Genomic DNA, 16375 nt, shown 5'->3' with positions numbered 1-16375 from the left:
CCCCGCGCCTGCCCTCTCCCAGCCCCCAACAGCCTGGTGGAGGAGGGGGTGAGGGAGGCCGGCTCGCTCGTTGCCCTCTGGGTCCTCGCTTTTCCTCGGGGAGGCGGGGCGGGGCGGGGCGGGGGTGGGCGGGGAGAGACGAGTGCCTTTCCGAACCTCCAGCATCCTTCCCAGCCTCCCGGTCCTCGCCTCTCCGCGGCCGCGCGCTACCGCCTCTCCGAGGCGCTAGCCGCGGCCCGCCTGCCTTTGGAATTCTGCCCAAAAAAAGGGGGCCTTGAGGAGGAGGAGGAGGAGAGGAGGGACGGAGGCCGGCGGCGAGAAACGGAATCCGGAGTCCAAAACAGTACGGGGAGAGGAGAGGACCAGAGCTGCGGTGGCGGCGGCGGCGGCGGCGGCGGCGGCAGCAGCAGCTCTGAAGCTCTGCCGCTGCGCCCGGCCGCAGTGCATCAGCGTGGCCGCCCTGATATCCCCAGGATGGTTAACGCGGGGCATTACGCACTGGTTAACAGGCTCCGAGCTGCTGAGCGACTTGTTTTAAGCATTTTCTCCCTCGCTCTCGCTTTTAATCTTGTCTCTAGTGGCGTGTGTAGGGGGGAGGACTTTATTTCCATTGGCTAAGCTCTCCCTTCCCACCCACATCTCTTCCACATCACCTTGGTGTCTCCCTAAATAAAACCAGCCTTCCTTATCGCCTGGACAAAATCAGGAGCTAGAGTTCGAATGGGTTTTATATAAACACTCACCCCTGGCAGCGTGCAGCTGGGGCTCTCAGGATAAACTCACGGCACCTGGCCTGATGCTTGCCTTTCCTTCCCTCCCTTGAACGTCAAGGTTTAAGCAGAGCCCGAGGACTGGGAACTCTTCCCTGAAATCTGATCAACCTGAAGCCAGTTGCGGAACTGCACAGGGTCCCCATGGACCTCAAGGAGAGCCCCAGCGAGGGTAGCCTGCAGCCCTCTAGCATCCAGATCTTCGCCAACACCTCCACCCTCCACGGCATCCGCCACATCTTCGTGTACGGGCCACTGACCATCCGGCGTGTGCTCTGGGCCGTGGCCTTCGTGGGCTCTCTGGGCCTGCTGCTGGTGGAGAGCTCCGAGAGGGTGTCCTACTACTTCTCTTACCAGCACGTCACCAAGGTGGACGAGGTGGTGGCCCAAAGCCTGGTCTTCCCAGCCGTGACCCTCTGTAACCTCAACGGCTTCCGCTTCTCCAGGCTCACCACCAATGATCTGTACCACGCCGGGGAGCTGCTCGCCCTGTTGGACGTCAACCTGCAGATCCCGGACCCGCACCTGGCTGACCCCACGGTGCTGGAGGCCCTGCGGCAGAAGGCCAACTTCAAGCACTACAAACCCAAGCAGTTCAGCATGCTGGAGTTCCTGCACCGCGTGGGCCATGACCTGAAGGATATGATGCTCTACTGCAAGTTCAAAGGGCAGGAGTGTGGCCACCAGGACTTCACCACAGTGAGTACTTGGCTTTCAGCTCATTTTTGCGCTCAGTCCTTTGGAGAAGTGCCACGCTGGCGGTCTTCGGCTTGGTTCGAGGTCTCTCTGTGCTTTGGAGCAGGAGAGAGAGCAGTGTCTCAGTCGAAGGCCAAGAGGGTAGTTGGCCAGAGTTGTTGGAACTGGTCGGAGAGGTCTGCCTGCTGGGTTGGAGCACTCTCGTCTGGTCAGCTGTGTGGGGCGAGCAGGGGGCCTGGCCGTGGTGGCGGATCGTTACCCCAGAGGTGCTGAGTTGCCTTCCACCCACCCAGAGGGAGGAGGCCTGAGCTGTCCGTGGTCCGGAGCACTTGGTGTCTGAGCTGTGTGATTGGAACAGCTTGTCATTGACGAGGTGGCATTTTCTCTCTCTCTCTCTCTGCTCGGAAGTGGCATCAGGCACTGCATCCTGTGAGCTGGGCTGGAGCTTAAAGCTGCCAGAAAAGGGGGTGTGGGGCCCCAGGCAGCCTGGATGGTTCCAGTGGCTTTGGGAGCTTGCTGGAGCAGGTGATGCTGCAAAGGTGTGGAAGTCTCTTTCCTTCCTTTTACTGTGTGGATTCTGAGCTCCGTGCGGGGAGAGGAGAGGCCAGGGGAACCCCGGGTCTCTGTCTGGTCTGCTGGCAGGTCAAAAAACAAAGAGATGTTCAGGGTCCCTGGGCCAAAGAGGAGGGTCTAGGTGGAGACCCATACACAGGATGGTCAGTGAGATGCCTGGGAGGGTGAAACATTGCAGGCTGGCTGGTCTGCGAGTTTCAGCTTGAAACTCAAAGGCTCGTTTGCTGTCTGTATCATGATCCCTTAACAACGTGGATACGTGGATACGAGAGGAGTGGTGTGGGGAGGGGGCGAGCAGGTGTGAAAGCCTGGAGGAGGAGAGTGGAGCTGAGTAAAGAGGAAAAGCGGAGGGGGAGGTGGATCCCGTTCAGGATGGGGCTTCCTGGAGGGGCAGGGGAAGAATGGGAGGAGAGCTGTGGCTGCCAGGGTTCTGTGTCTGCCTAATTAGTGGGCTGCTAGGCAGAACTTGGCATAACAGGTCTGGTTGCAGCTGCCCACACCTCCTTGCTCCCAGGCGGGTCTGGGACATCAGGTGCTGTGGGACCCTCTGGAAGCCCAGTGTGGCCGCTTCTCCCAAAGCTGCCTTAAGGGAGAACGGAGAGCTTTTGAGTCTCAGAGCCTTGAGCCAAACTGCAGTTGTAATTTCGGGGTGGCAGGTACTGCAATTGCAAAGAGACTGGACTCTGTTGTCAGCTCCTGTCTGAGGTCCTCTGCCTAATTAAGACACGCCCTACCTTTCTCTGTGGTGCATCCACTCCCCGCTGGCTCTCAGAGCCACTGCCTACCAGACTCTTGCTCTGAGTTTCTTTTAATGCTACAACCAGTCTCTGCACACAGCCTCTATGCTTGCTGTGGGCTGTCTCTGATTCTGGAAAAGCCAAGAGTGCCTAGGGGTGGGCGGGGGTGGGGCGTGGGGAGGGCTCATTGCCTCTGGCATCCCCTGGAGCTCTCTTTCCTGGGGGAGTTGTTTTGTATTATCCGTTTGAAACACTGTGCAAAAGAGCCCAGCAAGATCAGGCTGTGGTGTTATGTATGCTAAAGAGGAAGCAGGTCTGAGCTGGGGGGAAGGGACCAGCAGTCCTGGAAGCCTTTCTAAATGGAGCAAACAGGATCCGAAAACATGTCATGCACGATGTCTTGGGTGGCTTGGGGAGAGCTGGGGAAAAAGCCGCCTCATTCTTGGAGGCTGAAACCATCCCTGTATCCACCCCGTGCTTTCTAGTGCCGTGGCAACGCTCAGCTTCACCACTGCACCACGCAGCTCGGAAACACACTCAGCTGTTCCTCTGTCTGCCTGAACACACATGGTACATGCAGACAGCAGAGAGAGAGAGAAGGTGGCAGCGAGAGCAACTGCAGTTGGTAGCAGACCCTGGGCCAAGTTCTCAAGCATCCTCATAACCACATGTCCACTTAGTGGCTTCCTCTCAATTCATGACCAAGTTCCACTTAGAAGTAAAGATTCTTTGATCCCAGGCTGCAGTTTTGTACTTAGCCTATCACTTCGGTCCCTGGGGTCCCAAGAGGCCAAAGATCAGGCTGTAAAACCTGACCCAACCCTTTGAACTTTCCAGGTTGTCTCTTAAATAATGAAGCTGCCTGTGGACACAATTTATTACTTAGTAAGTGTCATGTCATTATCTGCCTTCCTCACCAGGTTCAAGACTGACTTGGTTGAGTATCCCTCCTTAGACTGACTCTCAATGGATGACCTCCTCTAGCATTGAAAAGGGAATGGGTCTCAGGGCTGGATTGTCAAGTGGTTCAGGAGAGTGTCCAAAAGGGCACCCACTCTAGGAAACCTGGAGCATACTCCAGGCGGGAGGCTGATCTTTTTCACCCATTGATTGCGATGAGCAGCCATGCTACAAGGCGCGGACATGATGCCAAGTTCATTCCAAGACCTTGCAGTGAGCGCTAATCCTTCCCACTCGCCCTTGTCTCCCTGGCTCCTTGGCCTGGGGTGCAAGTGTGCTTGTCCTTGGCCTGGGGTGCACCAGAGGAGAGTGAGACCTCACAGGTGGTTATGGGAGAAGTTGGCTCACCAGCTTTCTCTCTCATTCATTCTCTCTACTGTGTATCCCTCTCCCTTTGGTTAATTTACTGGGCTCTCCCTGGGTTTGTCCTATGCTGGGTGGCTTCCTTCCCTACGAGCTGTGGCTAGCTTATTAGAGAAGTGATGAAGTGTGGGGACGGGCTGTCCCAGGTGGATCATTTTTCCTGGTTTTCTTTTTCTGCAAAGCGTACTTAGTGCCATCTCCAGGGCTAATGCTTTTGCATACGCTTCCTTATTCCAAGTTCTTAGCTGGTGTGCAATGAAGTGCATGATACCCTTTAATTAGCGAATGAGCCATGATTCTAGCAGAGTGAAAGGTTGTCTGTGGAGGTTAAAAGTCCCAGAAGCCAGGTGTGGGACTCTCACTGCCATGTAAACAGGTGTGCTCCATGCTTGGGCAGGTACACTCTGAGCCCTCACCTAAGACCATCTGACTTCAGATAGGCACATACTTTTCTTTCCTGGAAGAGGAGAGGAGGGCTTTGATTCAACAGTGTCTACTCAGCGGAGATCGCCCTGCTGACCCAGAGTGGAAGGAAAGGAGTTGGGGTGAGAGGGCTGGCCAGGGGGTGTGTCTCTGACCATGACTGGATGAGCTGAAGCTAAGATTAGGAGTAGGAAGACATAGGTTCGAATCCCAGCTCCATCATTTCCTAGCTTATTCCCTGGGTCGTATTTTGTACCCTCGCTCGGCATCGACTTGCTCGTGGAACATGTGATAGTAACACGTGATTTTGTAACTCACGGGGAGAACGAATCATGTGAGACAGTATATGTGAAAAATCTCTTGTGCCTTGTGACAACTACGCAGATGTAAGGCGGGGTTATTTTCAAGATTCGTAGGAGGGTTTTTTTTTAAAATATAAATGTATTTATTTGTTTGTTTTTATATTTGGCTGTGTTGGGTCTTCGTTGCTGTTCGCGGGCTTTCTCTAGTTGCGCGAGCGGGGGCTACTCTTCGATGCGGTGCACGAGCTTCTCACTGCGGTGGCTTCTCTTGTTGCGGAGCACGGGCTCTAGGTGTGCGGGCTTCAGTAGTTGTGGCGCGTGGGCTCAGTAGTTGTGGCTTGCGGGCTCTAGAGCGCAGGCTCAGTAGTTGTGGCGCATGGGCTTCCTTGCTCTGCGGCATGTGCGATCTTCCCGGGCCAGGGGTCGAACCTGTCCCCTGCATTGGCAGGTGGATTCTTAACCACTGAGCCACCAGCGAAGCCCCTCGTAGGAGGGTTTTTATTGTCCAGCCTACCTTCCCTGTTTGCAGCCCTCCAGAAGAGTCAGTTGGTGAGTAATGCTGTCAGGATAGACCAGGGAGAGAGAGGTGGCTGCTGCTTTCTCTGTATGGAGCCCTGGGTTAAAGCCCAGCATCGCAGAGCTGGGGTTTTGTAGAGTGGAGGTCACAGCTGGGTTCAATAGCTAACTATTGCAGACAGGTGGCAACCCCACTGCTTGTGACTAGCACGTGACTGTTTCACATTGTTTCTCTGCTTATCACATTGGGGTTCATCTGCCTCCAAGTTCAGGATGGCAAATGACCCCTCAGTTTGCATTTCTAACCTGATTGCCATAGTGTGTGTGTGTGTGTCTGTGTGTGTGTGTGTCTGTGTGTGTGTGTACTTTAAACTAGAGATTTGTTAGGAAAGGCATTTCCTTCTTTTCTTACTGAAAGAAAGGTCTCTCCACAGTGGGATCTTGTTAGAGGCAATTCTATGACTCTTAGTCGTCTACATCACATAGCATTATAGAGATGTGGAGGGGAGGGTTTAGGCAGCTCACATATTTGGAAATCTTGCCGCAGGCTGGTGGGTCCCTAGCTAAGCTTATTACTTCTTATCACATGAGGAGCAGGTGTGTGAAGAAGGTGGGCTTTGGGGAGAGATCTGAGTTGGAATTCCAACCGTACCCCCTCTTCGATGTGAAATCTTGGGCAAATTTCTTAATCTTACTCTCTCCGTCTCTAATTAGGAACAATAATACCTGCCACTCAGAGTTGCTGTACTGATCCAGGGAGGCCAAAGGATGCCAAGAGCTAGTGCGTGGCAGATGCCTCGTACAGGGCAGGCCCCATGCTTTGCTTAGTGTCCCACGGGAGTGTTGACTGAGCCTTAGCTGGATTCTGGCTCTCTTGACTTCAGGACAGTGTCCTTCTCACTATTCCACACTGTGACTCGCTAACAGCTTTGGAGCACGGGCAACTGCTGTGTTTGTGGGATTCTTAATTCTCAGAATATGACAAACGTTCCCTTTTCTCAGTACTTCCACGTCGGTCCTGCCGCCTAAACAGCCTCTCCTTACCTGGCATCTTGGCTTCTGGTCCAGGTCATGCCGCTAGCCTCAGCCTAGGAAGCATGTGCTGCCCCGACCCCTGATAAGAGTCGAGTGGCCTGGGTAGCAGGCCTGCATCTTTTATCACGAGTGTGTGTGCTGTGTGTCTGCACATCCGTTCCTTTGTTACTCAAACACAGCACCTCCCATGTAGCAGGGCGAGAGCTAGACCAGATCCTTGCCATCTGAAAGCTCATGGCCCATTTCCCATCCCCTCTGGATGGGGGTGGGGTGTTGAGAGCAGGAGTCTCGTCTCATCGAACACATTCTCTGCATCCTTCATGCCGAATGCAGGGTCTGCCCACGGTAAATACCCAGCAAAGATTTTCTTTCTGATTCAATAGTTACTTGCTGTTTCCTGAACTGACCCAGCATCCTTTGCTCATGGGCCTTTCTTACTTCTTTTCATCTCTCACCTCTCTCTCTCTGTCTATTTATTTAAATCCTACTCATCCTTTAAAATCCGGCTCTAGACGTGGTTGCGACGGCGTGGGCCGGGTGTTGCCGCCAGTGGGGATGAGAGGCTGGGCGGACTCGGGCCTGGGGCCGCGTGGACACCCTGGCGCTGGGCCGGTGGCGACGGCGGAGGCCAGAGGAGCTGCAGGTGCCACGGGATGCGAAACGGGCCTGCGGGAGATTAGAAGCAGCGGCGCAGGAGCGGGGCTGCCTCCACGTGAAGGCGCGCGTGCCAGTGTCCTGGGGCAGCGAGGAGCCCGAGTCACCGGATGCCCAGCCCAGAGGCCACCTCCCCACACCGAGGCCAGACGCCGACCAGGGGCGACCAAGTGTTGGGGTTCCTCAGGATGGTGGAAGGAGCTGGGCCCAGCCTTGCCCAAGATGCATTGCGGGGGAGCCTGAAAGTTTCCGCAGGTTACATTGCGTTTTGCGGTGTAATCCTGAACAACTGTGAAATCAAAGATCCAGCAACTTGAACTAACTGTATTTCGGTTGATTCACTGTAACTGCCAAACATGCCCTGGATTTCGAATAAATAATACGACCCCCCCCACACAAAAAAAATCTGGCTCTAATATCTATGTGGCCTTCTCCAGGAAACCACTGCCAACCCTCTCCCCATGTCATAATCTAACTTAATCTCTTCCTCTCCTGTTCTCTAAACAGCCTTTGGATTACTCCTCTCCTAGAACAGTCATTATACTTTTCCTTGCATTAGAATCATGAAGTGTTTAGGCTAAAAGGAACCTTAGAGATGATTTAATTTAAAACTGAATTCTTTAACCACTGATAATTTTTATTCATTGCCCATTTCAGTTTCTCCTCCCCGTAAGACATGATGTCTTTTCTAACTTGATATTCTCAGGATTTAGAACTGCTTAGCACAGGGAAAGCTCTTACAATGTGTCATGAGTGTGTGAAGTGGGTTTGAAGTTTTTCAAATGTCAGGTGACTCTGATGTCGACTGAAATAGCCATTTTTTGCCTTCCCTTTTCAGTATAGGGACCCAGGATTCCACCTGCATTGGGAAGACTTGTCTCATTATTGTTATTATTTTAACAGTACACTTTCTGGTTATAGAAACAATCCACGACCACTGGAGAAAACTTGGGAAGTGTGGGAAAGAATAAAGAAGAAGAAAAAATGTCCCAGAATAGCATCTTAGGTATAATGACATGTATTATTTTAGGATTTGGGGAGTAGCTCCATTTGGTCACGCCTGGGATCACACATCTGTACATGTGATACCTCGTCTGGCATGCAGTGCACACTTAGTCAGTGTCACCTTGCTTTCTTCATCCTGGGTCCCCTGGGTAGTCTCCAGGGTATTAGAAATTCCCTCAAAGGTCCACTTAGAGTAAAAATAAAATCCAAAGATATGTCTCCATGGGTCTGAGCAATACCCCTTTGGTGGGATATGTTTTGTCTTATCTGCCAGAAGCATCCAGGGATAATTTGTGAGAGGGAGGGGTAATTGCCCCTCTTAACTCAGCGTCCTTAGATTATAGGTTCACAGCTGAACATGTTACTCTTTTTTGATGGCAATTTATTGACAGTCCAGGTGTGCATTTACCTGAAACCATCTTGGTCCTGTTTGTTGTATGTTTGTTGGGTTGAACCAGGGATGTGTTTGTTGACACCAAATTAGATCTTCTGACTGAGGCTTGACCTCATTCCTGGATGAAGCCCAACCCCTCATGACCGTGAGGACCCTGGACCATGAAGACCAGGAGGTTCTCCTCGCACGGCCATCCCTGCACGCCTCATCAGCACACGGTGTAGGCCCTGACTCTCCCTCACCTGGGGAGTTTCTAGGCTCTATGTTAAAATGGTCTAGATCGCATTGAATGCACAGTAGATGGTCTTTCCTATTCCTTAAGATGCTTGGAAGTTTTGTGAGCATTTGCCATGCCCTTGGAGAGGCAACCTCTGCCCAGCGGTGTGAGTGGTTTTCTGTGGTGTCAGCCTCCAGTTGGGATCTTCTAGTTTGCAGAATGTCAGGTCATGGCTGTCTGGAAGTAAAGCTTTCAGGGGTGTATTGACTTCTGTCTGATGTGATGAAGGACTAGCACACTGACTAAGAGCTGACTAGTATAATCACCTGCACCATCTACTTGCAAGAAAAGCTGAAGCGGCAGCGGGCCGCTAAGCTGGTGCCTAGTTGCTGTATGTCTGCATCTCTGTCCCTGGGAGTCCTTAGACCTCCAGAATGCTGATGGAAGAAGACTACCTGCAAGCTTACCAAATTGGGAATTGATTCTTTCCCCCTCTCTACAGTGGTTCTCTTTTGCTCTCTGCAGAAACTCCTTCCCTTAACGGAGAGATGAGTTCTAGACAATGTTCTGTAAAGTTTCTGAATCCTGGTTTGCTACTGATTTCTAGAGGAAGAGCTGAAATGGGATCCCATGAAAAAAATCCCCAACGACTGAATGGGTAGCTCTTATTTTATTTTTATTTTTTAATTTTTTTGAATTGGTAGCTTGTAGCACCAAGTTTGTTGTCAGAGGCGTTGTTCCCATAGATCAGTTCATATTTCAAAGTATCAAGTATCGCATTCTCTCCAGCAGGACAAAAATATGCCACCTGGGTCTAGAGATATCTGAAAGTGTGCTTTGCACTGTCTCTTTTTCATCTGAGTGTTTATGTTTGATGGAACTGGGTTGCCATATCAAACTTGACCAGCAGGGCTATTTGACCCATGATCTATTGTAATCTGAAACTAATGGGCTATAACACCCCTGCAGATTTGAAATTCCGTGTATCATATTTCTCCCCTGCAACAGACTTAAAACCAGTCCATACAGGTGGGACTTAGTAGTTACTGGAAGCCTATGATAGAAGCCTGTTTATCAGGATGGGCTTTATTTGGGAAGAACATTCTGAAAAGGGTCATCCTTTGGATGCTAAACCGTCTCTCCATCTCCCAGCACTTATTTTCTCATAAATCAGGTCCATTTCCTATTGATTACCTCACTGGCCACAGAAATTTATACTCAGGAGAAATAAAGTACAAAGCACAGAAAGAACATATTTGCCTGGGTTTATTGACTTCTGTTGATGGAGTGGCCCAGCCTTGGGCAAGGTAATTAGCTTCTATGGGCCTCAGTTTCCTCACTTGTAAGATGAGGGGGTTAAACTAGGTGACTCCCAAGGACTTGCCAACTTGGACAACCGTAATACAGTAGAACACAATCGAAATTTATTTTCTGATCTCGCATTTGTTCTCTGAAATAACTTTAATTTATGCTTGGGGGCAGAGAGTTGATGTTATTTTGTCACCAGATATATTTATCTATTTATTTGTTTGTGTAATGTAGATAGAGCTGTACAGTGGAAGGAAAAATACCCTGATACGCTGAGTGGCTGTAGTGGGAATACGGAGGCACAGAACCCTACCGTCAAAACTCTGTCCATGAGCCATGTGTGTCTGGCTGCCCTTCATCAGTCTGACTGAAAGGTTCCATCACACTGGTCCTACAGTTGTGAGCAGGGGTCTGTGTACAAATCAGCAAGGGCATCTGTGAAAGATGCTGTTGGTGTTCCATCCAGATCCCCTTTCCTGCTGCTGGGGCTACAAGCTTCTGCCCTGAGAACAGGAGGATGCCCTTGGTCCTTAGTCTACTGGCCCTGCCTTTCCTGGAGATATCTGAGAAGTTATGCACCTCCCCACCACCTGGGGGCAGCCAGGAGCCAGCGACTGACTGACAGGAGTGCAAAATGTCAGGCACCTTGCCTCAAGACCCAACAAATTAAAACTCCGGAGCTTTCCATGGTATCAGGCTGAGCTAGACTTCTCCTGAAACCACGTCTTTGCTTACCTTTTCTCCCTGCCCTATCCTGCATACCTCACTCCCTTCTAGGCTTTTCCTGAGCTCATTCCCTCCATAAATCATGTGGACAAGAAACCCCATCTCAGGCTCTGCTAGGGAACCCAACCTGTGTATTGATTAGTTTTACCTTCTCCATCTGTCTGACAACATGGAGACTCACTTAGGCACATGGACCTGTGTCTGGCTTAGAAAGAAGGAAATACCTGTTTCAAAAGTCTTATAAGCCTCATTCTTTCTTGATGTGCCCTCCACTGGGGCCTGTAACAGTTTCCAAGGGAGACTTTTCATAATTCAAGTGAGCATCTCTCTGATTAGGACCCACTCTTCTAGGCTCAGCTGGTTTGCTGCTCTTTGGAACTTTTTGTCCGAGGAAAGCCCTTCCCAAAGTTGCCCATGTCCTAAGGGCTGAGCTATCCTTATTCTCTCAGCTCCTGCATTCCCCCCCCAGCCCTGCCGCCTGCCCAGGCTGCTCACATTCTAGCTCACACCTTTACCAACACCTGCCTTCTCATCATTTCCCAGTTCTGCTGTCTCTGAAAGCATCCCTTTCTCACTGTCCTCCCAGCCTTCACTGCCATTTCCTCCTGGATGGGCCTCAGTCTGGCTTTAAGCCATGGTGGGGGGAGGCGCCTGCCTTTGATGCTGGCAGTGGCTCGGCCTCATCTATAAAGCAGGAGGCAGTGAGAAATGTATGGCTGACCGGGGGTGATGCTCCTCATATGTCACAGAAACCGTGAGTGATGAGGAGCTCGGGGAAGAACTGAGACTGTGTAGCCTGAAAAGGGAAGCAGGTGGCTCAAGGCCGGGTGGTTTGCTGTCTTCACACACTTCGAAGGTCCCTGTAGAGAAGAGGGATGAAGTTTTCCCTTTGTGAGGCCAGAAGGCAGTGCTGGTACCCAGGGGTGGGCAGACATTCACAGAGGTGGGTATCAGCTGCTTAGAAGGAGCCATCCAGGGACCACCTGTGCCCTGTCATCAACTCTAGCTGAGGCCATACAATGGCTTATTGGTGATGCTATAGGGGTGGATCAATGTCAGGTAAAGAGTTGGATGTAATGACCTCTATAGTTACTTTCAGCTCTGAGCATCTTTGATTTATTTCCTTTTGGAACAGATATTTGGGGTCAGAGGTGAGGGCTATTGACAGATGGTGTTGGGAAGAATTGATAGTAGATGCAAGCCAGTACATCCACAGTGCAGCACCACCTCATTTCCCAATACAGCGTAGCCTTGAGGCTGTTTCAGGAGCGGGGAATAAAAATGTTGCTGCTGGAGAAGCCTTGGAGACAGAAGAGGCTCAGTTCATCCAGAGAGAGTGCAGGACATGTGTGGGTGAGGGTCACCGGGGCTTGGAGTGGCTGGTAAATGACCTGGCCTCCCCAAGGGAGTATGCACGGCTCCTGGAGAAGCAGTTCCCAGGGCAATTTGTCATAAATTCCTGGCACTAGCTTCAGTCCTAGAGAGCAAATCTTGGGTGTGCTTGGACCTGACCTGGTTTCTGGTAGGGGCTGGGGAGACAGAGAGGTACTCAAGTTTAAGGTAACTCTGGGGTGTGTGGGTGGCGCTAGAGATAGACCCAGTTATAGGGGCTGGGAAGGAGGTTAATCTGGCTGGGAGAATGCCCTGCCTGGGAGCTCCAGGGTGTTATGGCAGGTGTGGGGAGGATGCAGGGGCTCTGGCATCGGAGGTAATCACAGAATGAGATATTTTAGCCAATCGTGGAATTCAGTGCCAGACAGGTGTGGGGTCCACGCTTGCATAACTGTGTTTTTTTTTTTTTTTGATTAATAAGAAATGTATACTTGGTCTTCATCCCTGGTTCCTGGTACAAGAGCTTGAAAAACCCTTGCGATTTCCTGAGGGATTGGGTGAGAGGAGCACCTTTTGTTATTGCTTATAAGGCCCTTTCAACCAGATGTGAGTTTACGCTAAGGAAGTGACTCTTGCTGGGCCCCTGGATAGCTTCAGGATGGGGGTTGGTTGCCGTCAGCCATGTGATTAGCGGGCTGGAAATTGAGTTAATCACCAGTGGCCCATGATCTAATCAATCCTGCCTATGTAATGGGACCTCTCCATAAGAACCTCTGAATGAAGGGTTTTGGAGAACCTCTGGGTTGGTGAACACATGGAGGTGCTGGGAGGCCGTCATACTAAGAGAAGGCGTGGAAGCTCGGTGCCCCTTACCCTAGACCTTGCCCTATGCATCTCTTCCATCGGGCTGTTCCTGAGTTGTATCCTCTATAATAAACCAGCGATAGTAAGAAAACTTTTCCTGAGTTCTGTGAGCCATTCTAGCAAATTATCAAACTTGAGGAGGGGGTCAAGGGAAACCTGATTTATAGCCAGTTGGTCAGAAGTACAGGTGGCTTGGTGATTGGCATCTGAAGTGGGGACAGTCTTATGGGACTGAACCTTTAATCTATGGGGTCTGCCCTAACTCTGGGTGGTTAGTGTCAGAATTGCTTGGTATGAGGGGAAAACCCACACGTTTGGTGTCAGAAGTGAACTGTCCTGTGAGTTAAAAAAATGGTTCTTAGTAGTGATCTTATGCAAGTTACTTAACCTCCCCCCCCCTTCCATTTCCTCACCTATTAAATAATAGTCATACTGGTATTTACTGTATAGGATGGTGTGCAGCAGTTGAATGAAATAATAGAAGCGAAACTTTAAGCATTGGGCCAGATTGACACCAGTAGAGTGTCAGTATTTTGTTACTTTTATTATTACTAAGATGAGCTGGTGATAAAGCATAGTGACCGGGGATCTGAGAACAAAGGATTTTGGGGGGAAATCTGCAGTGACATCAGCAAGTCCCCAGAGTATGGGAATGAGGCTGCAAACAAGCCAGGCACCCAGCTCCTGCTATAAGACACTCAGAGTATGTGAAAAATAGATCAAAAACTATGTAGTTTACAAAACCTATTAATAATTGCTGATGTTTTCTGAGTGCGTGCTATATCTCAAGCCCTGTTCTTTACTTGGAATTCAGTCTCTATCTGTAACTCTGTTTTTTGGTATGGAAAAAATTGAGGCTCGGAAGGGTTAAATGACAAGCCTAAAGTCACTTAGCTAAGAATTGGTGGAAGTGGAATTTGAAACAGGTACTCTGGTTCCAGATCCTCCAGGCTTCCTTTATAATATGCTATTGGATCCTCACCATAACTCTGAAAGTGGAAAAAGTGCATCTGTTTCACAGTTGAACATAGGTAAAGCTCAGAGCTATTAAGTGACTGACATAAGGTCAGTCAGCAAGAAAGTGGCACCGTTGGGCGTCAGAGTTCATGGCTTCTGATTCCCTTTGGGGATCTCTGTGAAGACATCAAGCTTGTTTTTGCGGGGCTGAGTGAAGTCAGGCTGTTCATCTGCAAGTCTTCAGCTCAAAAGATTTGAAGTTTAGGCTGAAGTTTCCCTCAGTGTCTCTGTATCCTCCCATGGGAACCAGGAGCCCAGCAGCTACCAGAGCTGAGAGTGAAGTGCAGGGGAAACCTCAGCTTGAAACTGTAGCACTCAGCTGTTCACGTAGCCTTCTAGCTCTTACCCGCATCCCTCGCCTTTGTGCAGTGAACTGAGAGAAGAGGCAAAGGCATCCTAGCTCTCTGTGACTGAAGGCCAGATGAGGGTTTTTTAAAAAATTTTACTGAAGTAGAGTTGATTTACAATGTTGTGTTAATTTCTGCTGCACAGCAAAGTGACTCAGTTATATATATATATACACACATTCTTTTCCATATTCTTTTCCATTATGGTTTATCACAGGATATTGAATATAGTTCCCTGTGCTCTACAGTAGGACCTTGTTGTATATCCATCTTACATATAACAGTTTGCACCAGATGAGGGTTTTGTGCTGCAAGAGAATATTCCAACTTTCCAGAACAAGACTTTCCAGCTACAGTTCCAGCCTTAGAGGAGGAGGAGGAGCACAGGTGCAGTCAAATGACTGGCTCTGAGAGGTGGCCACCCCAGACCTTTTCCCCTGGTGAACGTGCGGGTGTTTTCTGGGCTGATGTCCCACATCTCGGTGCAGCTGGCTTCACTGGCTGCCCAGGAGGGGCACTGCACATCAGCTTTGTGAATTCAGTTTTCACTTTTCGGGGAAAGGTGGGCTTTGGATCCTGCTGCCGTGATTTCTGCCTGTTGCAAGCACCACATCTCTAAGAGCTGGACATACGTCTGTGGTCCCCTTGACCTTCCAGCTCTGCAGATTTGCATCAGATCCTTTGTTCTCTCCTGCCCGGTCTCTTGGCTCAGGAATACACAGGTGGAAGGGCCAAGCAATTCCACAGCACCCTCTTCAGGAAAGTCGAGAAGCTGGAAAAGCCTGTTCTTGCCAGGGTGACACTTGCTGTCTCTCCAGATTGCCAGCTGCGGGGCTCCAGGGTCCGACATTAGGAAATGAGCATCTGTTTCAGATGTGCATGGGATTCTGCCTTGCTGGCTTTTTCTGACTCCACTTCCCCATTTTAAATCCGCCTCTGGGTGGCAGAAATGATAACTTTACGAGAAACAGATCTGTTGAAGGAACCGGCTGGCGAGAGCTTGGCATCGAGAGCTTCTGCCTCCGAATCAGTGACTTGAATTTGAATGTCCAGTTCACGTGTGCTCTGAACAAATTTGCAGGTGACAGGATAGCACAGTGGTTGAGAGCTGGGGTTCCGGAGTGAGACAATCTTGGTGGAAATTCTATAATCATATACTAGTTAGATGACCTTGGGCAAGATATTTAATTCAATTTGGGGAGAATTAAATGCGTTGTAAACTATGCAGCACGGTAGAGCTCAACCTCTGTGAGTTGGTTTTCACCCTCCTCCCTGTTTGCATCTCCATCTACATACCAACTTTTCGGCTTCTAATTCAGTATGATATTTTTCTGTTTCCTCATTTCTGTTCTCTGACCTGGGTGCTTTCTCCTGGTGTCGTCTGGACTGTGTGCTGTTTCCTCCTCCCCCACTGGATATGGCAATCGAGGGACCTTTCTCGGGAGCAGGGGTGATGGGGAAGGTGTTTTAGCATGTCCACCATGATGATGTAGGGAATTTCAGGTCCCACTTTCTCCCTGGTGGCCCTGAGAGATACCCACCCCTCTAGAGTGTGAGAAGGCAGCCAATGAGAGAGAAGCATCTCCATGAACTGGAAATAACAGTGTCTTCTAAAGTTGGGGCAAGGCTGCTTCTGCCTTCCTAGAATGATTTCTTAGCAGAACCCCTTTTATCCCCTGGGCCTGTTAGCTATTTCAGGGACATTCTAAGTGGCTATTAACAAATGTTGAATTATAGCTGCAAACCTCTGGGAGCTCGAGTGACGTTCACGTGAATCACAAGTGAGCTCTGTGCAGTCAAGGCTGCCGCAGTGGGCTGGGATTAAACAAACAGGGACCATTGTTCTCCCCGCAGCAATGAGGCAAGAAGGCTGCTCTTTGGAGCCTGTGGTCTCAGGCAACATGCTCCTGAGAAGCAGGACACTTCCAGGACACATAGCTCATTGCAGTAGGGCAGATAGATGCTCTGCGTTTGTAGAGAGGCATATTTCAGCTTCCTATCTGGAGGAATTTACCAACAATCAGTCAGTATGTCCAGGGATATACCAGCCAATCTCAGGGGTTATGAGCTGCCCAGCGCATTGGTTCAAAAAACACCTACTGAGTGCTTCCTATGCTCTGGGCTAAGCTGTAAAGA

General features: G+C 50.2%; 1 protein-coding gene across 1 annotated transcript in view; it reads left to right on the top strand.

Annotated features, from left to right (window-relative positions):
* The first annotated feature begins 914 nt into the window (after positions 1-914).
* The window catches only part of ASIC2 (acid sensing ion channel subunit 2), a 1044166-nt gene continuing 1028705 nt past the window's right edge, over positions 915-16375 (top strand). The window contains exon 1 of the mRNA XM_061174981.1: positions 915-1469. Within this exon, the coding sequence (XP_061030964.1) occupies positions 915-1469 (555 nt within the window). The remainder of the gene's footprint in view (positions 1470-16375) is intronic.

This window comes from Eubalaena glacialis, chromosome 19, assembly GCF_028564815.1.
Source record: "Eubalaena glacialis isolate mEubGla1 chromosome 19, mEubGla1.1.hap2.+ XY, whole genome shotgun sequence".
NCBI lineage: Eukaryota > Metazoa > Chordata > Mammalia > Artiodactyla > Balaenidae > Eubalaena > Eubalaena glacialis.
Note: the sequence above shows the minus strand (reverse complement) of the source record. Positions and strands in the feature narration are given on the sequence as shown.